At 34.8% G+C, this 22047-nt stretch overlaps 1 protein-coding gene across 2 annotated transcripts in view; it reads left to right on the forward strand.

Moving 5' to 3' along the window:
* Smarcad1 (SWI/SNF-related, matrix-associated actin-dependent regulator of chromatin, subfamily a, containing DEAD/H box 1) overlaps positions 1–22047 on the forward strand; it is a 94335-nt gene that overhangs the window by 49809 nt on the left and 22479 nt on the right. The window contains exons 7-11 of one of the 2 annotated variants that reach the window (XM_004640621.2): positions 2949–3050; positions 4186–4267; positions 6044–6435; positions 15489–15688; positions 21189–21279. In XM_004640621.2, coding sequence (XP_004640678.1) covers positions 2949–3050; positions 4186–4267; positions 6044–6435; positions 15489–15688; positions 21189–21279 — 867 coding nt within the window. Of the gene's footprint in view, positions 1–2948; positions 3051–4185; positions 4268–6043; positions 6436–6712; positions 7087–15488; positions 15689–21188; positions 21280–22047 lie in introns of those variants that run through there. The other variant, XM_004640624.1, reaches the window with a different exon arrangement.

Raw genomic sequence — 22047 nt, forward strand, 5'->3', positions numbered from 1 at the left:
TATATGTTTGGTACAGGGTCTACAGGGTTTGTTACTGTTTTGTGAGTAGCAATTTGATGTTTCCTAGAATTGTGGAGCATTAATGAGTATTTTTGTCCATGCCAAATACGTGTTCTAATTATCTTATTTTAGAGCTAGAAAATAAACCAAACTGAATTAGTCATAACTCCTGGGCCCACTGAGGCAAATTTGGGTCCAGACTGCATGTGTTTTCTGGTTTCTGTAAAGCTCTAATGTAACTATTGAACATCTTGTATATTTTCAGTCACTAAGGACTGGGACAGTTGGCAGGAGGTACAGTCTGAAAGTAAGCAGCAATTTATAAGGAATGTTGAAAGTCATTTGAATATGCTGCTGAACACAGTAACTATACCACTGTTCGCTAGTCTCTAGGTACTTTATCTTGGTGGTACTGATATTTTGTTGTTGGATATTGAACCCAAGGCCTTAGGCATGCTAAGCACCCTGTCACTGAGCTAGACCCTACTCCACCCCTTATCTTTATAGGGGCTGAAATTCACTTTGTGTAAAATTAACTATTTTAGGCTAGTTCTTTGGCATTTTACCTAGTTTCAGTGTTTTCATCACCCCATAGTACTGTATTCATTAGGTTGTTTCTCATTTCTTTCTTCACCTGGCAGCCACTTGTTTGCCTTTCTCTGGATTTACCTATTCTGCATTATTCATAAAATAAAATCATATGTGACCTTCTATTTTTTTCCCCCTGAGATGGGGTTTTGTTATCCTACCTAGTACAGCCTTGAACTCCTGTGCTCCAGTGATCCTCCAGCTTCAGCCTCCTGAGTAGCTGGTCCTACAGGTGCATGCTACTATGTCTGGCTCATTGTCCTTTATGTAGCATCATGTTTTCAGGATCCATTCAGATTATACAGTGCGTTAGCACTATATTCTTTTTAGGGCCAATAATAATATATTTTATGTATATGTTATAGTTTATCTTTCCATTGGCGGGCGTTGATACATTTGTTAAAACAGGAATGTGCTGTTTGAGCATCTGAAGTTTCAGAAATGTCTATAGTGGGCCAGCCACATGGCTTAGTGGATTAAAGCACCTGTTTAGGCAGATGCCACGACCAGGGTTCGATCCCTGGCATGCCATGGTGACATGCACCTGTAATTCCAGCCCTTGGGAGGCTGAAAATAGTAGGATCACTATGAGTCTGATCAGTGTAGTGAGACCCTATTGACCCTATCCTAAATAAAAAAAAAAAAAAAGAAAAAAGAAAGAAAGAAAGAAAATCTGTGTAGTGGGAAAATACTGATCTAGAGCCAATCATCTTATTTTTCCATTCAGCTAATTACTGACCTTTAAAATGCTTAGCCTTGAGATTTCAGTGTCTTCACTGTTAAGTGAGAATGGAAGTATGAATTTCTGAGGGGTTTTGAAGCACTTTATGTATCCCTGGTCAAAATCCCATTGTTCCTGCTATTTTAATGCATTATTAATTGTGGTTTAATTCTTCAGTCTTGTAGCCCATCTAGTGTTACTGTGCTCCAGCCCAGAGAGACCACTTCCTTTAAAAAATACAAGGGTCTGGCCAGAAAGCTCAGTGGACTAAAGCATCTGCTTTGGCAGAGCGCAACAGCCGGGGCATGCTGAGACGGAGATTGAGACTGGGCGTGGTGGCAGGCACGGCAGGCACCTGTAATCCCAGCACTTGGGAGGCTGAAAACAGGAGAATCACTCACCACAAGTCCAACCTACATAGTAAGACCCTGTAGACCCTATACTAGTTTTTTTCTTTTTGCAAACTTGCATAGCATTTTTTCCCTTTGGTATTAGGAATCCACCTAGGGCCTCATGCATTCTGGGTAAGCCCTGCACTGTGGATGTACACTCCCAGCCTTTCCTTTGCATTGCATTGCTCTGTCTTAGAGAACTTCATTTTGTTCCTATAAAAGAAAAGTATGTAGGATATGTAAGATATTTCTACCTTGTTGAAATATTAACTGTTGGACAACAATAAAGTAGGAAAAAGAGAAAATAGTGGACTGGTTATCTTATTTGTATAGTATAAAATGCAGTTCTTAGCAGAGGTCTTAGCTTTATATTGACTAGAATAAAAATTCTTCCTAAATATGAATACAAAGAAGTTTATTTTTGCTTAAATGTGAGATGTAACTGCTTCAAGTAAAAGGAAGTAAAAGAAAAGTGAAACTTTATATATATATATATATACCTCCAATTATTTCTAGATTAATCTTAGTTTTTATGTATAACTATTCAAGTGCTTTGTATCATTTCAGTTTTGTTTTATCATTGGACAATTAGTATTTAAGCCATTAGGGATTCAGAACTGAAATCAAAGCTTTTCTCTCAGTGTTTAAAACTTAATAGGTAGAAGGCCAGCCAGATAGCTCAGCAGATTAAAGCACCTGCTTAGGCAGATGCAGGGACCTGGGTTCTGTCCCTGTTTTGCCATGCTGGCCCTGTCCCCAAGGCATGTTGAACAGATGATTGAGATTGGGTGTGGTGGTGCCTCTAATCCCAGCGCTGGGAGGCTGAAAACAGGAGAATCACTGAGTCCAATCTGTGTATTGAGAATTTTAAAAATTTTAAACTTACAGATGGGTATAAAATTGTAAACATGATAAAATATTTGCATCACTTTAAAAAGCCTTGTCATTATTTTGGAAATAGTAGGATTATGTATGAAATACTGATTTTAGGGGTTTTGTAGTTTTAGCAGATTTGTCTCCTTTTCAATATAATGAATACAGTTATACTCACCTTCTAGTGCCCTGAAGTCAGCAGTTTTGTCATCTAAGATATACATTCGTCAGTGTTCACATGAACAAAAAGAAACACTATATTCCAATCAAATGTGTAGTTTGCAAATCGTGTTGAAATGTGAATGTAATGACCTTAATACCATTGTTACTGATATCATTTAAATTGGTTCTGTTTTTCTTCCTCTTTCCATTAGGGAGAAGAATCAAATGAGTCTGCAGAATCTAGCAGTAATTGGGAAAAGCAGGAAAGTATTGTATTGAAATTGCAAAAGGAATTTCCCAATTTTGATAAACAGGTGAGCAGTACAATATGGAAATTAATTTATGTATATTAAATAAACATTTACAAAATAGTGTTTAACCATTTAAAAGCTTGAGGCAAGTTTTATATTTTTGCAATTAAAGTTTTTATCAATGTTATATAAACTATTTTATACTTTTAAGTTTTTTACATATTTTTACTTTGTTTTTTGATCAGGGTATTAGTATATAATTCATAGTAGCAAACGTACTTTAAGAAATATTGTAAACTCATTTATGAAATGTAAATCGCCTGGAAAGCCATGGCCCTTCCCTCCTCAAGTAACTACTTAGACTTTTTTGTTGCTCTTCTTATTCTTAAAATTACTTAGAAGAGTTTTAAAGTGTAATGTTGCATTTCATTGCCTTAAATTTCCACAAACTTTGTTATGCTGCTTGGATAGTAAGGATACATGGCGAGTCTTTAGAGAGTGCTAAGCATTCCAGTGCTGAAGGGCTGTCCTCCACGGCTCCCCTGTTGAGGTGTGTGTGTACCATTGAGAGTGCATTGATTTGCCTTGATTTCAGGGAGTGATCTACTGAGTTTTAATGAGCTGAACACGAAATTTTGTTTCTATGTATACCAGTATTTTAAATGCACTGAAACTTTGTGCAAAAGTCTAGCTACTTATTGAAGTTTCTTTGTGGTTTGTTTTTGTTTTTTGAGGCATAGTCTCACTATGTAGTTGAGGCTCACTTTGAACTTACTATATATAGCCCAGACTGGCCTTGAACTCAAAGCAATCTTTTTTTTTTTTTTTTTTTATGGAACCAGGGATTGAACTCAGGTGCTTATTCCACTGAGCCATCTCTCCAGCCCTCAAAGCGATCTTGTATCAGTCACCCAAGTGTTTAATTGAGGAAATACTTTTTTTGATCCTCCAGTATCCAGAGAACTTTACAGGGAGTACTAGAAATAACGAAGTTTTGATAGGCTTTCTCATCCCTTTGGTAAGCATAGTTCAATACATTTGCAGAGATGCAGTTACACAGAATGCCCTTTGTAGAGCAGCCTGAGACAAAAGTGAGATATCAATTCTCTTATGTTCTTAGTTGAATAACGTATATTAAAAGTTGTATGAATGTTGCATATTGCTAATTTGTAATAGAACCCTAATGCCTTCTTTCTAGGAACTAAGAGAAGTACTCAAAGAACATGAGTGGATATATACGGAAGCCTTGGAATCTCTGAGAGTGTTTGCAGGAGACCAGGGTAATGACCTTAGGCACAGAAAAACATACTCCCAACATAGTCTGCATGTTAGACCCTTATTAGAAAACGGTGTTACAAAGTTTGAAACTAATGATGTAAAAAATTTTACATGACCACTTCCTAAATGTCTTGTCCTATTTATGGCAGTATGAAGTAAAAACCATAAGTACTTTTTTCTATTTTGCTGGTCTTGGTAGGTAAGCCTTCTTTATAAACTGCCTGTTTAAGTGTAAAAGCAATATTTTAAATGTCTGAACAGCTCTCAGGGCGGGTCTTGTGCATGTTTATATCTTGCAATCATTAAGTTAGTCAGATAGCAGGGCCTGTATTTTTCATAAACTTGTCAAACACTAGAATCAGAAACTTGTGTTGGTGTGCAATAAAAGTATGAACCCAGGGGAATACTGTTCACTCTAAAAAATGGTAAAAGAAAGAGCTGATAGGGCAGAGTTGAGCCACACATGTTTAATAACATCCCTAAGCAAGAGTCAAGTAAACTTAGGGCTTCATAATTGCAAAGTTAGCCTTTTTTTAAATGTATTTGGTAGAGGGTCTCACTATGGAACTCAAACTCATAGTGATCCTCAGTCACCATGCCTGAACTGGATGGCCAGCTCAGCATGTCCAGAAGCAGGGCTGGTATAGTAGCATGTGGTGCCGAGGACCAAACCATGGTCCCTGTGTTTTCCTAAGCAGGCAAAGTTAGCTTTAAAAGCTAAGTGCTGGAAGGGAAAAAAACATGGCATGCTGGTTTTAGGTGTTTTGTAAGGAAAACTACTTACAATTACCAGTACTCTTTACCTGGAGAACACTATTTTATGAAAGCTCTTTGTTAACAGAGAAAAATTATAAATTAGTACAGTCATTCCTAAATATCTGTGTATGATTGTGTAGGATCCCCCCCATACCAAAACTTAGTGATTCATGGCTTCATGGCTTGAATCTCATGTAAATTAGTTTAACTCTTAACTCATACATACCTCCCATTTAATAATCTTCAGATTATTTAATAATACCTAATCCAGTATAAATACTATGCAGATAGTTTTATTTTATCATTTAGGAACAATGACAAGGGTCTATATCTGATCAGTACACATGGAAAATTTTTTTCAAGTATTTCTGATTCACAGTTGATTGAATCATGGATTTGGAACTTGTGGACACAAAGGGCCAATTATATTAAAGGTTTTTACTCTTGAAAATAATTCTGTGATGCCTTGTTTCACAGGCATCATAGAATTAGATGAAACATGACAGATTATTCAGAGAGCATAATCATACTTTTCAATAATGAGAAAATTTTTTTAAGTAAGTATATTTTCAATTCTGGTATAAATGCTAATAATGATAAACTCAGAATAGTGGGGAGAGTGATGGAAAAAGTGATTATAACATGGGTATTTGAAATAACACTTTGTTAGCAAGCTCCCTGGATCCATTGCATTGTTTTATTGGCTTGGGGACGGGGCTGCTAGAGTATGAAGATGCCATTTGAAGAGTTGTAGTACCTTTGTCATAAAATGGAAATTGATATTTAACTCACTTTTAGAAAAGAAATTATCACCAGCTTTTGAAACTAATTATTATAAACTTAGTGCATGATCTCAAATTCTGTTTGAGTGTTTCTCTTAAGGTATATCTTAATTTAACAAAAATTGCAATTGAATTTTTTGTATTTATAAGGAATACATAAAACTTAATGTTTTTCTTATTGGGAGTCTTATATCTTTATATATTTCTAACTTAGTTACTGTTTTTGTCTTTTATATACAGATATGCAGTATGCGTCACAAAGTGAGGTTCCAAATGGAAAGGAGGTTTCTTCAAGGACTCAAAATTTTCCTAAAAATGCAGCTAAAACAAAACTGAAACAGAAATTTTCTGTGAAAGCACAAAATGGATTCAACAAGAAACGTAAAAAAAATGTATTTAACCCTAAAAAAGCCACTGAAGACTCTGAGTATGACTCGGGTTCTGATGCCGGCAGCTCTCTGGATGAGGACTATAGCAGTGGGGAAGAAGTGATGGAGGATGGCTACAAAGGTAAAATCCTCCACTTCCTTCAGGGTGCCTCAGTTGGTGAGCTCACTCTGATTCCTCAGTGCTCCCAGAAAAAAGCTCAGAAGATAACAGAACTCCGGCCCTTTAACAGTTGGGAAGCTCTGGTAAGGCTACATTCTTTTTTCCTCCCTGTGTGTGTGTAATTTAAAATACCGTTTATAGTCAAGTTGTCTTCAGCCCAGGGAAGCATAGATGGGTGGCCTTATCCTGTGTAGAGTCAAGCATTACTTTCATTGTAAGCCAATAGTGTTTCAAATAGTGTCATATGACCTAATTTTGAATGAATTAAGTGGTGATTTTCCTGAAAAATCCAAGCTGATTGGCTGGGAATACTGTCACTCATTCTTTTGCATAGAATCTTGGTTCATTTCACTGCAGAAGAAGAAATTAGACCTTCCATTTAGGAAGGAGTTGTTTGCTAGCCTGTCTGATCTGTTACTGCTGAGATGCCATGCAGAAAGCAGGAATGTGGCAGAGTTTTTACTACAACTGTTTGAAGAGCAATAGCAACGTCCAGAGGACTCCATGATTTAAAATGCCAAGCCTAGGTGTTTCAGGCGTCACCACAAAGGAAGCAGTTGTTTGTTTTCTTTTTCTTCTAAAATGATAGCTCAGTCTCTGACATGTTTTTCTTGGTTAAACATCGCGGCCATTTTATGGAGTGTATCAGGCTGCAGCGTTTTTAATTGGAAAGATAGAAAAATTTGTGGAAACCTAGAATTGAAGCATTAGGTGAAGGGAAGGCATAATCTCTGGTAAGTACTCTGCATGATCCTTTTGTGAAATTTGATTTCCTATAAACAAGCTTTATCCAAATACCTGCATTTGAATTTTATAAATATCACCAGTCATCAAATCTTACTCTTGTAGAGAGGAATGTAAGAACCCTTAAATTTTGCTTCAACTCTTAGGATACTAGTTTTATAGTGTGGATTGTATCTAGGCCCTAGAATAAAAGCAGTATGGGTGAATTTTTACAGCTTTTGAAGATGAAGTGTCTCTGGCTGCTTTGTAAAGATTTTCAGGACATATTTCCTAAGTTACAGAGCAAAGTTGCTTTGTGGTTAACTTTATATCTGTGACAAACTCAAATATGTGTGAGGACCTTTGTAAAGTATCTTAAGCTAGTGATAGAACCTGCACAGTGGTTATAAGAAGCAACATTTTAAAACTTAAAATGTTTGAAAACTAGAAACATTGCTAGTACTTCATAGCTTTAAAAAAAATAAGACCATTCGTTTTGCCCGAAGCCTTTGCTTTTCCAGAGAACATCTGTCAAAGCAGGCCTTTTCAAAACTTGTTTGGCTTTGCCTGGGTGATTATTTGTTAAAATATTTGCTGAAGGGCTTTCTTGTTCTTCTTTTCTTTCTTTTCCTCTTTCTTTTAATCTTTGATGGTCTCCTATGTTATTACAGAATTGGGTTGCTCAGGCTTGTTGGGATTCTAATTTATTTAATAAGGAATGCAATTATCTGCGCTATTTCATGTAGTCACTGTAACTACTTGCCCAGATACCTTAAGAGTAAAAGAATATTGTACAATTTTACCAGTGGTATATGTGCCAGATGTTTTTAAAAATATTCATTAACTTAACATGTAGAAACCATATTTCCCCTACTAATTAATTGGCATAGTTCAAATTAGTCTTGACATGACTTTGGAGATCATGCATTGCTTAAACCTCCTAATTACTTGCAAATTTCTAAAAGTTGAACATAAAGGCTATATTGTTTGTTCCAACCAGCCATCAAAATGTTGACTATTTTAGGTAATAGTTGAAAAGCATATTAAAAGTAGAGGGTTTTGTTTTTTTGGTTTTTTTTTACTTGAGTTCAATGAATAGTGTTTACATGAGAAAAACAGGCAAATAAATTTTCCCAAATTAATTGTCTAAATTAATAAGTTTATGTAAGCTTTGAATTTCAATTAGAACTTTTACCATCTACTTTTCAGAAACTTTAGAGTTTAAATGTGACTAGATTATACAACCACTTTTAACTATAATAAAATTATCAAAAGAAAAGGCGATATTATATATGTTATGGTAAAAAGCTGTATAGTTTATTCCTTCCTATTAATCAGTAAGGTTTGATATTTTTATCTCTAAACTTTGAAACAATAAGTCTTTGATATATATTATAGTTAAACATTCCTATGATGGTTAAAATTATGAGGTTTTGTTTATGTTACTCAGTAAAACTTACAGAAATGATAAGGTATCATATATTCCTAAAGGTTTGCTGATACTTAGCCAGCTCTTAGAATTATTGTTTAAGCTTATTTAAAAATAAGTAAAGCTGGAAAGTCTGCTGTATATAATATAGAATATAAACATAATATGCTTGCATAGTATCTGCTAATTATCAATACAATAATTTTAAATCTTTATATTGCTTTGATTTTCTTGTCAGAAATTATACTTAATCACCTCATTTTGCATGAAGGTTTTTTTTAAACAAAAATATATTATCTCATAGGGTGTTTATTTGCAGCTGTTTTTCCTATTTTTCCCCTTGTATCAAAAATAAAGTAACTAACTGTTAATGATTCTTTATAATTTTTCCATCTGACCTATAGTTTTTCTACATGCAAGCAGTAATTTAGTTGATTTAGTTGCTCTTTAGAGAAAACCAGATTGGGCTGGGGAAATGGCTCAATAGAGTAAGCACTTCAAATAAGCACTTCCCTCGCAAGTGCAAGAGCCTGAGTTCAATCCCTGGTTCTGCCAAAAAAAAAAAAAAAAAGAAAGAAAGAAAGAAAACCAGATTATTAAATCAGGTTGACTTAGGAAAGGTAGCATGCCAAGTGTCCTTAGTTTAAAAGCTAGTATTGTTGATATGGTGAAATTGGTGTTATAAGAACACCACACTGCCAGATTTCACACATATAGTAGCATCAGTTTACTGTCTGCTTACTGAATGTTTGTATAGCCTTGTGGACATTACGGCTGGACACTATTACATTCATGATAAATCTTATTATGTTGCTTTTAATACATAAATTAGAACAAGTAATTATTTATACTGACCAGTAATTCATGAACAGCTCAACTTGTGAATAGCTCTACTTAAAATTTTCATTATATGCATCTATTTCAACATTTAGATTGTATAGATATAGTTTTCCTTGGCTATTAACCAAACCGTTCAAGCATAGTTCATTTTGTACACTTGTGCTTCTTTTGTTATATCTGCCAGTTACTTGGACCATAGATCTTTTTTTTTTTTTTTTACATTGTTTTACTCAGTGATTTCTGTAAAATATATCCATTTATCATGGCATTGTGATTTATATGACTCTTCCCAGATAGAGATTTTGTTAAGTTTTTAAGATTCTTAATGGCTTTAGTTTGTGTAAGTTTGATACTCTTTTTGTTTTAAAACATAAATGCATCCTCAGTGCTTTGTAGGCTGCTGCCCCCTATTTAGAGTAATGAATAAGGTCAGAAGTCTGTCCTCAGCAGGTGACTTGTTAAGTAGGGATTAAATAACCTAAGAACTAAATTTCATTTGAAGAATTTCTCCCTTCCCAAAGGAATGCTAAAGTATTTGTACAGTAAGAGTGACACGCTGTGGCAAGTGTAGGGTATGTCAGCCATTTACCACTTTTTGAAATTATTCAAGGGTAATTACATTTTAAATCAAAAAGATAGTAATCTTGATACTCTTTTTCTCAAGTAATTATCTAGGAGGTAGTAGTTAAATATTTTTCTTTCCCACAAAAGTAGTTTTTGAATGTGATTTTGTATAAAACAAAATATGAAGAAGAAAGTAAGATTTACCCAAATTCTACCACTCCCCACTTAAGATATTTTGGCATTATGTATATATATGTTAAAAATATTTCATTCCAGGATTATATTTTCTGTGTTCATCAGTAATATTAGATTTCAAATCCTGTATTCCCCAGGTAATTTATGTATTTTTTAAATAATTTTTAGGGCCAGGGAGATAGCTCAGTAGAATAAGCGCTTGCCTGGCAAGCGTAGGTTCCTGAGTTCAATCCCCAGTAAGGGGTGGGGGGGGGATCACCGAAACAATTTTTGGTGAAGCTAAGTAACATTAGGACAGTTAATCTTTGTTTGGAAAGTAGAATGGAGACAACAGTAATTTTTTGCTAGGTGGGTGCCGTAGTCTCTCACCCTAAGTTATAAAACATTGTACCATACATATTGGCTTTCTACTCTTTTTTTTGGTTAAATTTACTTTTTATTATTTATACTTAAATTTAGGATTAAGACATTAAATAGTTCTGTGAGCTCTTCTCCCCTCATGTTCATGGCCATCTCTCTTCCCAACCTGTTCCCCCATACATAACTGCTTTTACTGCTTTTGTGTGATTCCTCGTCACCTGTGTATTTCTAGTCTATAATGCTTTTTTAATTTAATTTTTAAAATTTTTTTTCCATAATTTTATTGACAGACAAATAGCAATGAGACAGTTTCAAATCAAATTGGTAGGACAATGCTTTTTGTTACTTGTCAGCCTTATCTGTCAGTTTTAATGTGATAGCTAAGTAAGATTTAGCTCTCTTCTCTTTCCCTTCTTTACCTTATATAGCCACTTCCAATTCCAACTCCTGCTTTGATGTGGTAGTTTTGAAGATCATTTATACCATTCATGTTGTTATAGCTGAATTCCTTTCATAGATTAGCCGTACAGCATACAATATATGTGATGACTTTTACTTGATCAGCACTTTGTTTGTCCAATTCTTAGCTGCCTTGCTTTTGTTTGTATATGTGCAGAAGTTTGTGATGTATTCTTCCATCAAAAGATGGGCTTGCTTTTTTTTTTTTTAATGTATTTGGTTGCTACAGGGTCTCACTATATAGCTTGGACTCATGGTGATCCTCCTGCCTTCAGCTTGTCCAGCGCTTGGGATTACAGGCATGATCTCTACACCCAGACTCTGGCCTGCCCAGCCCACCTTGGGGGAGGAGGGTAGCTGGTGCAGCATGTGGTGCTAGGGATCCACACTCCCTGAGCTTATATAAGCAGGTGCTTTAGTCAGCTGAGCTGCTATCTTGCTGGCCGAAAGATAGACTTTTTTGTGTGTAGTATTGCAGCTTTTGATGCGACTTTATTAAGTTACATCCATAACTTAATAAAGGGTTGAATAATTAGTATTTTAATACTATCATTAGTACTTAACAGTGACCCTGCACCTATCCTTCACCTTGCACCTATCCTTCTTCTATGTAGTTGCTTTTTATATGCAAATGTAGAATAAATGCTGCTTTCCTTTTACTTCCAAGTTCCCTAAGTGAGCATTGGTCACCCCTACATTTGATTCTTTCTGGTGACTTCTGAATACTTATCTGGCTTATATTTTTTAAAAATAAAAGGGCCGGGTATGATGTCGCACATTTGCAAAATCCCAGCACTCTAGAAGGTTAAGGCAGGAGGATCACAACTTCCAGCTGAGCCTGGGAATCTTAAGTGAGTCTCTGTCTCAAAACAGGAAAAAGTCTGAGGACATAGCTCAGTCATAGGTTGTAGGTACAGTCCCCAATACTGTAAAACTAAGTAAATAGATATATCAATTTTAAACTTACGAATTTGGACAGCTTACGCTATCCAACAATTTGGAATATGTGACTGGTAATTTTTCATCTCTTAGGATGATATAGTAGAAATCTTGCAATTCCAGAAGCACTCCAGAGGCAGAGAGCAATGAGCTGATAATTACCCATCAGATCATGACATGCTGGCTTTTCCCCAAATGACTTGTTATATAGTGCAGCTTTTGAAAGTATTTCAAGAATAATGCCACATTCATTTTTTCAGCTTTAATTTGTATAAATTTTTATGGAGTCTAATACTGGCTTTGGTAATAACAGTAATATGACTTACACATGTGAAAAATCTTAATAGTGCATGTTTTATTTCCTTAGCTATTTCTTAAAGATTTTATATTGGGTGGTGGGAGAATACAATTAATTATTCATCACTAAGCTTATATTATGGTAAATTACTAACCTTCAAAGATACCCTAATATCTTTAGATAAATGGTAGCTACTAGATCAGCATTTACCTCTCCAGGTGCTTAAGGTACATTTTAAAAGCATCACCATTGCACATAGTTCCATTGTATATTTATAACTACAATAAATGTTTATTTAATTCCTCAGAACTGTCGATGAGAAATGCTATAGAAATTAGCATTTACCATGTGCTACATTGTTAGATAAGTTCATTTTAATCAGTGAAAGAAATCAGGTAAGTTGCTTGTGCTTTTGACAGTTGAAATTATGATCTCTTTTTTGCAGTTATCATTTCCCTAGCTTTCCTCTTATCCTGTGCATCTATTTTCTTGCTCTTTGTTCTGTCTTAAAAACTTTAAATGTTACATTCCTTAAGGTTTTATTCTGTCTACTAATCTTTCAGTGCCATGTGCTTTTCCATACATAGGCTTATCACCATCTCTGACTTTAATTTGATGGCCACCTGTAGACCATCTTTTTCTTCAGCCTGCGTCTTTTCCCAGTGTACATTGAACTAACCTCACTTGCTGCTCTTCCAAATTTGGTACCTACCCCAAATTTTAAAATGTTTTGTTTTTGGTGGTACTTCGGGGTCAAACCCACTGCCTCATGCATCCTAGTTAGGTGCACGACCATGGAGCTCTCTAACCCCGCACCCAAATTTAGTATTCATCTAGAATCAGGTTTCCCTCTATTTGGTAAAGGTAAAAGTCTCAATAGAAAGTACCACTAATCACTTAGTTGTCTGAGCCAGAATTGGACTCATGTTTACCTCTCTTCTCTTCATGTCCCTACACCAAGTTGACTCTGCTTTCTAAATGTCACGGATAGATCATCTGTCTCATTTCAGAGCTTTCTTTGTGCATTTTTGCTTTCAGTCAAGACATTATGGTCATAATGCACTTTCTGAAGAGAAAAATATGTCACATTTGACCTAAAACCATAGCAGTAGTTTTTTGCTACCTGTAAGTTAAATTTACTCTCTCTACTTTCTTGTTGAGGCTCATCATTTACTTCTCTAGGACCAACCATACTGCCCTTCTTTTGGTGAAAGCAGTTCATTGTAATTTCTGGCCTTACTAAAATGACGTCTGGAGCCTAGATTTATTAGTTCTTGTGATAGATATCTATGAACTTGTTTTTTTCCCCTCACAGTACCAGTTGTTATACTAAAAATTATTACCTTTCTTTCCCAATAGCCATAAGGCACTGCAAAACAGACTTTCTGTCTTACCAGGTACATTCACCAGGTAGAGTAGTGTTTGCTTAAAAAAGAGAAAACTTACACAGTAAGTGGTTGTTGGCTGCAGAACAAAATTTATTTACCTATTGAGTTATTGAATAAAAGGCATCAAATAGTTCTTTACACATAAAAGCATACAATTTCTGTTCCTTTCTTGTCCTTAAATAATCTTGTTGGTTTTTCTCATATACATACACTACTGTATAGACTTTCGGTCTGTAGTTGTTTTGTTCCATTTAAAAATAAAAGTGTTTTAATGAGGATTCTAATATAAAAATACTTAAAACATTGGTATCTGGCCTACTATATAAGTGTAGCTCTTCTCTCTGAAAAGCATAAAAGTGGTGTTGGGGGGTAAACTTGTGATTTTGAATGTTATCCTTGTAAACATGTGAAGTGATATGCAAAAGGTGTTTCCCAGTGCTGTTACTTTCTTTTTTTAAGGATTTCATTTAAACTTCTACAGACCATTCATAATAATGGCTTTGGAATAGATTGGATAATCTGTATTTTACCAGCTTACTTTAGAATAGAAATGAAACATTGTTACGAACTCCATTTTTATAAAATTATAAGTGTGTTCTGTAACTATTGAAAGTTTTATTGCATGAACTTCTCTGAATTTCAGTGTACTGTGATTGCAGGGATTATTTAGAATTGTTAAGGTGATTCATGTTGCAGAATGTGCTAATTAAGGTACATTAATCAAAGTTGTGTGTGGTTTTGTCCTAACAGATGGCTCTATTTTAATTACTTTGGCAGGGGGCAAAGTGAGACATATATCACTGTGTAGTTCAGGCTGGCCTTGAACTCACTGAAGTTTTCCTATGTTGGCCTTTGTCTTAGCCTTTGAGTGCTGGGGTTATTGGTTTATTTTAGTAACCTTTATTCATTTCAAGATTATGAGAATTTTGTTTTTAAACAACTATTGAGTTTTCTCCTTTTTTCTCCTAAAAATATTATTTATAATGTTCTTTAGGATATATATTTTAGCTATCAATATGAAAAATTCTAATACTGATATATCTTTTATGTTTGAAGTATTCATTGTCTTCTTTTAAAAAACAAATGAATTTTGCCAGATATGGTGGCGCATGGAATAGACTGGATAGTTTATGTCTTACTAACTTACTCTAGAATAGAAATGAAACATTTGAAACAAGTCCCAACACTCAGGAGGCAGAGGCAAAAGGATCACCATGAGTTCAAGAATAGCCTAAACTACATATCAAGATGCTTTCTCAAAAAAAAATAATAATTTTGAAAGATAACGTCTTTTAAGCTTTAACACAAAACCATTTATACAAATGCCACATTGAAATTGGTTTTAAATAATTACTGAATTGGTCTTAATTTTGTGTGTATTTTTGATGGTGGTGTTAGGGCTCAAATCCAGACCCTCACATGTTAAACAAGCTCTCTACCACTGAGCTCTTCTAGAGTCATAACTTAATTCATGTAAGATTTTTTTAAGTACTAATTAAAGAGCAAAATATTAAATGACAGTTTGAATTTCAAGAACTACAGGGGTAACAATTTGAGGGATGAGGAAAAATGTGTTAGGAAGGTAGATTATCACCTTAGGAAACAAGTCAGACACACATTTACCACATTTTGGTACTGCTATTTTTCTTACAAAAGGTGCAGCTGACATTTTGAAGGAAAAGCTCAATAGGAGATATTAACAGGAACTTGCTAATTGAGATTGTGCATTTAATGAAAAAGTATGTTTTATTTCAGCATAGTGAGTTTAAAGTGACAGTAGGATATCAGTGTGAAACAGGAGAATTTGGATGTGAAGATGAGAAATCAGATTTTTCTAGCCCTTTAAGCTGATGAATAAAAGTTTAAATAAATGCTTCCCTGAAACAGTTTTGCCTTTTTATGCATTAGATCTCAACTATTATTTTTCTTTTCATCCTATAGTTCACAAAGATGTGTAAAACTAATGGCTTATCAGAAGATTTGATATGGAACTGTAAGACACTGATCCAAGAAAGGGATGTAGTTATAAGACTTATGAACAAATGTGAAGACATTTCAAATAAATTAACAAAACAAGTTACCATGCTCACTGGAAATGGAGGTGGATGGAATATAGAACAACCCTCTATTCTAAACCAAAGGTAATATTACTGAATACTGTCTATACTTTATCTATCTCAGTTATAAAAAATATTTGATCTTATTTTTTCAGTATATCTAGAGAAATTAAGTAAGATGCAACAGCTGTTGTCGGGGAAGGACCCTCACCCCTATTCCTGCTGGTATATGAATGGTTTCTCATTGATTTTTTTTTTTTTCCCCCCTTACCTAAGCAGGGTATTTTATTCTATATCATTGTAAAGTAGTGGAGCAGAGTGGTATGATCTTATATCTGATAACATCCGACTTTCTTATATAATCACAGAAACTAGAAGGTGGTTTTTAACTACCCCTGTAAATTTGGTGTTTATAAAAATGTCATTTAATTGTTATTGTAAAAGTTTGTCAACCCATATGTTTAATTATTAAAATATCTTCTATCTTTGCTGAAATATTTTTTGAAATGCCCATATTTTTAAGTCTCCTTTTGGAGTAGAAACACTTCAGGAAGGAAGAAGGGGAGACACTTGCATTGAGTTGATTAATAATTCCCCCAAGTTGCTACTTTCAATAAAATACCTTGCAAAAACTCTTGCAAAGAATAAACACTAAAGATTGTTCAGTAGTCAGTGCTTATTAAAATAGCTTTTTATCATTGAGAACTGCCACACTTTGTATGCTGTTGAGGGGATTGGGTTGGGAAATGGTTTTGAACTTCCTTTAAAAGTTAATTTTTAAGTGACCTGGAGACTTGGCACTCTGTTCAAAATCTTCCTTTTTAAAAAAACAATATTAAGTTGTGTGCTGTAATGTTATTTATAGCACCAAGAACATGGAGACAATTCTAAAATCAGGGCGTAATTGGAGTAGAATATGATATGTCCATACTATGCAATGTTGTACAACTTTATGAATATTGCTGATACTATTTTAGTAAAATGAGCACTAAGGTCTCGTTAAAATGATTTCCTTAGTTGGTTTTAATTCTGGTATTTTTCTAAGTTAATGATCAAAGCATATTGGCTGATCATTGGTTAATAATTAAGAATCAAGGTATAAAAAAGATATGGTTACTGGCCTTTAACAGTAAGCGACAATCTTTTCTGTGCCCTTCTAGGGTGCTATGGGATGATGTAGGGGAACGTGATGCAGTTCCCACAAAAGAAGCTCTTTTCTCTGTTGCATAGAAAGAACTATATCAGCAAATTCATCTCCTAAAAGTGTAGTTGGAGCTGCTGCCTCTTGTTCTCCAGCATTGGATATGGGGAGCTCTTCACTCTACAAGACTTACCCAGTTGAGTCTACTTTATCATAATTTGGATTTTAAAAATCAAGTGCTTTATTGCATCACTTAAATTTTTTTTCTCTGAAACCCATATTCACAAAAGTTGTAAACAGTATGATTTGGTAATACACTTATCTTTTTCTTCAGACTGAGGGCTTTGGGTTGGTTGTTTTTTTTTTTTCTTTCTTTCTTTTTTTAAGTGAAACATTTAATAGGTAAGAATTTTTTTTTTTAGTATTAGTGGATCAAATCCCAACTACAACTCCCAAAGGCTTTAGAGATAGACTGTTTGATAGTTTATGTAAGTGAACTTTTAGGGGTGGAATTTATTGTCTTGTTTTTTTTTTTTTTTTGAACCAATGTAAGAAGTACATAAGCAGTTTTTAATTGGTGTACCGCCCAGGCAGTATATTAACACACACAAAAATATAAGGTCATTGTGATGAATATCTTACTATGCTTGTATCTTTTATAATTGTGCTGGGGATCTACAAAGTACACATGTTCCACAAGTGCTCTCTACCAGTGAGTACGCCCCAAGCCCTTGGAGAGTTCCCTTTTCAGAATAAATTCTTTGTAGTAAAATATACTTTGAAGCAATACTAATCTTGCTTAGTTTTCCATTGCAAGTTTATGTGTATTATGATAGGCATATATTTGCCTTTTGGAGATCAACATTCTAGAACTCTTGCTAAAGATAGTCTTTGTAGACAGCCAGGTGTTTTGGCTCAAACCTATAATATCAGTACTTGGCAGGCTAAGGCAGGAGGATCACTGAGAGTTCAAGGCCAGCGTGAACTATGTAGTGAAATTCTGTCTCAAAAGAAAACAAAAGTTGGTAGAAAAATATAAAATTTCTGGTCTATATCTCAAAACAATTATGCAGCTTTTATTTTAAAATTATATATATATATAGATATATAAAATTATATATATTGTTAAACATAATTCCATGAAGGAAAAGGAGAGAAATGCAGAATTTCATTCATACAAATGTAACCATCTCTAAATCTTTAGCAATTTAAGAAAATTTGCCAGCTTTAAACTTTTAATAAAAGATTTCTCACATGATCCATATACAATGTATTAGTCATACATGCCCTGTCCTTTAGTTCTGTCATACCTACCTCTCTTGAGATTCTTGTCTTGAACTTGGCCGAACAGGTTCCCTGTGCTGGTTCTATATCCTTGCGTTAAACAGAGGTTGAGACCACTTGATGATATGTGAACTTAAATGAGTCTTGCACAGATACGGTTAGACTTAACTCAAAAGTACTAGGATACCAGAATTTCAGTTAAATTCTTGTATTAGGTGTGTATTCAGCAGCTGCACCACTTTCAGATCAGGGGACAGCTAGCATCTCTATGCACAAGCCACTTCGGACAAGTCCCTCTTGTTCTGAATTTCTGCACTTTAGCCCAGAATGAGCACATCATATATACCCTGCTGTTTCTGTTCCTGGTCTTTCTCACCTTTGAAAATAGTTTTGAAACTATTTTCTTTGACAAGGGATGTAAACCCAATTTAATTTTCCTCTAACAGAGAAAGCAACTTCAGAGTAACCTGCTGCCTCATTTTCTTTTATGATCTCAGAAAGTCCTTTTTTTATTTAGTAGGTGAAGAGCACCATCAATTTGGAGATATACTTGTCATATGCTTCACAAAGGAGTTCTTAAGTAGTTAAAAAATTCTCAGCAAATTACATTTTTTTTTAGTACGTTTGTAATACATAAGGATTATCATCATTATGGGAAGTTGGTACATATACATAACATCTTAATTCTTTTTATTTCCCTTCCCCATACTCTGCCCTCCATCACTAGATTTCCTATTTGGAAAAGTTCTATCTCTCTGTTTCATAGCTTTTATTTTGCTTTGTATTATATTTGTATTTCTCATATGAGAAGAACCATGTGATATTTAAACTTGTAGATCTGATTTGCTACCATTATGACTTCCAGATGCCTCCATCTCCCTACAGGTCATTCAGATTTTCCTCCTTTAGGACAAGGTAGTGCAACACTGTGTGTAAATACATTTTCTTTATACATTCATTCATTGCAAATCCCTACATTCTTATGTTTACCCTGTTTTTAAAATTGGTAATAAGGACTAGGGAGATAACTCATTGACATAAGCACCTGCCTGGCAAGTATAAGGTCCTATGTTCGATCCCTGGTACTGCAATAAGATAAATAAAAATGAAAACAATTTCACACACAAAATAATTAAAAAAATAAATCTTTAATGGAAACGTACTTCACTGCTTCTTCACATTTGATGTATAATGAACATTTTGACAGTTAATGTGTTGGTGATGAGTCTCCATTTTTGTTAACAATAGTTTTGTGACAGGTTGTACACTAGGATAGCACTTAAGCCTTAGGTTTATTTACAAGTGATGTGTTGTATCTGTCTTATTAAGTTTGGCCATTTTCATGAAGTATCAACCTTATATATAAAAGATAACTAAATACTAATGCATTGAGGAGGAGTCAGAAAAATAATGGAGGATTCAGTGATGGTCATAGTGTGGGTGGTCAGAGAGGACTTTTTCATTTTTGCTCTGTAACAGTAAAGAGCTTTGGACTTGACATCTCTCACTGTAGACCTGTATTTGGTTAGCTGTATGACTCTGGCTGTAAGATCTCAAAGCTCTAAAGATTTTTGCATCTGTAAAATTTTTGGCTTTGCAGTAGCATAGAAATTATATTGGCTAAGGAGGCAAAGGAATATTTTTTAATACATCAAACAAACTGAAAAGATCCTAGAACTAGTAATTTTTATTCCTTTACATTTAATTTTTTAAGAAAGGAAGTTTATACATTGCCTACTCTGCAATTAAAACAGGTTCTGATTTTAGGTAGACATCTTTCACCCTACCTCCCTTTTTTTAAAAAAAAATGTATATTAGGGAAGGGTCTACAGGGTGTTCAGGGTCTCACTGCTAGATCAGGGTCATAGTGATCTGCCTGTTTACAGACTCCCAAGAGCTGGGATTACAGAGGCGCAGCACCATGCCCAGTCTCAATTGCCATCTCAGTGCGCCCCAGGGGTGGGCCCAGCCCAACAGGCCAGGGAGGTCATACCCCCAGCCTCTGTTCCTGCTTGCAGGAGCTTTAATCTGCTGAGCTATTTGGCTAGTCCTTCTACCTCCTTTTAATAAAGGCATCTTGATCTAAAAGTTTGACCCCTTACACATTCCTTAGACCGTAGTTATCTCCTGATCTCTTCCCTGTGTACAGACCACATGTGTATTGGGGGACATGATAAAAGCTGGAGAATGGGAATGAAAGCCTTTTCCTAGGTTTATAGGTTAGTACAGGTGTTATCCTAGTGTGCATGAGAATGAGTGCAGGAGTGAACTGACTCCCTGAAGTAGCATTTTAACCTTCACGTCTACAGCTATGAAACCTCAGGCAGATTATTGAGGATTGAATGTTAATTTTTTAAATCTGTTTAATATGATAATAGCTACATCATAGGATGTTTTAAGGGTTAAGGTAATATCTGAGAAATGATAGCTGTGTGTGTATGTGGTAGGTATTCAATAAAAAATTGCAGTTAGTTTTGACCACTTGAAACTTTTAATCTGTTTTAACTCTCCCTTTCCAGGGACTAGTTCATGTATTTCCAAGTTAAATAAAGTGTTGATATTTACATGTTATTTTCTATTTGTTGGTGTTCATTGATGTCTGACAAATTCACATTTGTGCATGGTATACACATTAATGTATTCATAGGCCAGTATATGCTAAAGTTAAACATACTGCTGATTTTAGGAGTGATAGGTACTCGTACAGAAAGGATTTATCAGCCTGACGAAATAGCAAATATGTTTATGGGCTTTGTAATATTAAGTTCCTTAATGTGCTAAAAGTCAAGTCAGTATAACTCTGTTTTCTTGGATAAATTTAAACTGAGTGATACATTATAATACCTAATATTCTGAGCATTTCCAGAATTAATTTGGTAGCATTACACAATGATCAAACATGGAATTATCTTATATAATTTGTATTACCAGAAAAAGTAATTCAACAAATACAGAATAACATTTGAGACGATTAAAAATGAATATGCTTTGAATTTTCTTAGATAGATGTACATAACTTGCATTGTGTTAAAAGGTAAGACCAAGTATGGACGTTGCAGTTTTGTGTTCATTATATACCCAAATGTCATGTGAGAAAGATTGTATTGAAAACTAATAAAAGTATAAATGTGTGATATTTGCTTAACTCTTTCTTACCAGTTTGTCACTCAAGCCCTACCAGAAAGTTGGTTTGAATTGGCTGGCATTGGTACATAAACATGGACTTAATGGCATTTTGGCAGATGAAATGGTAAGTGTATTTCATTACTCCAAAGTAGTGTTAAAGTGTTATTAAAAGACATATTTAAAACATGACATTTTCTCTTACCACTGTAGTCTTAACAGTTCTCACTTCGGTATTATCTTCTGTCATCTGTGTATGTATGTGTTGGTGAGCTATATCCTCAGACTACTTCATTTTTTTCAAACAGATTCTCACTAAGTCATTAACTTGCCATGGATGGGCTCAAACTTGCAGTCTTCCTCCCTCAAAATAGTTAATAGAAATTAGATACAGAATAAAGAACATTGCAGTTATATAGCTGGACCTGGGAATCAGACCTAGGCTTTGGGTTCTGTGCTATTTAATCTTAATTGTCAAACTTGCTGGATTAAGAAACTACGGGGCTGTGTGTTTATCAGAGGATTAACTAGTGTTCTTAGGCGAATGTGCTGTTGGGGGGCGGGCTGTGGAGAGCTGTTGCTGGCACCCTCTCCTGCGCTCTGCTTCCCACTGCCATGAAGTGAGCTGCTTTGTTCCACCAAACCCTGCTGCTTTGGAGCCAGCTGGCCTTGCACTGACACTTCCGTGAGCCAACTGAACCTCTCCTTCCTTAATGGCAGTGTTAAGTAGTTCATCCTGGCAGTGAGAAAGCTGAGCACTGTCAGTCTCAGCTTTGCCTTTCATCATTTGTCTAATCTTTGCCAGATGAGCTAATCTCTAAGAACTAATATTAATAAAATACAGATCATTTCTCTGTCCTAAGATTGTGTCTGGTATTACATCGAGTATTTATTA

Source organism: Octodon degus, unplaced genomic scaffold (assembly GCF_000260255.1).
Source record: "Octodon degus isolate 3935 unplaced genomic scaffold, OctDeg1.0 scaffold00125, whole genome shotgun sequence".
Lineage (NCBI taxonomy): Eukaryota > Metazoa > Chordata > Mammalia > Rodentia > Octodontidae > Octodon > Octodon degus.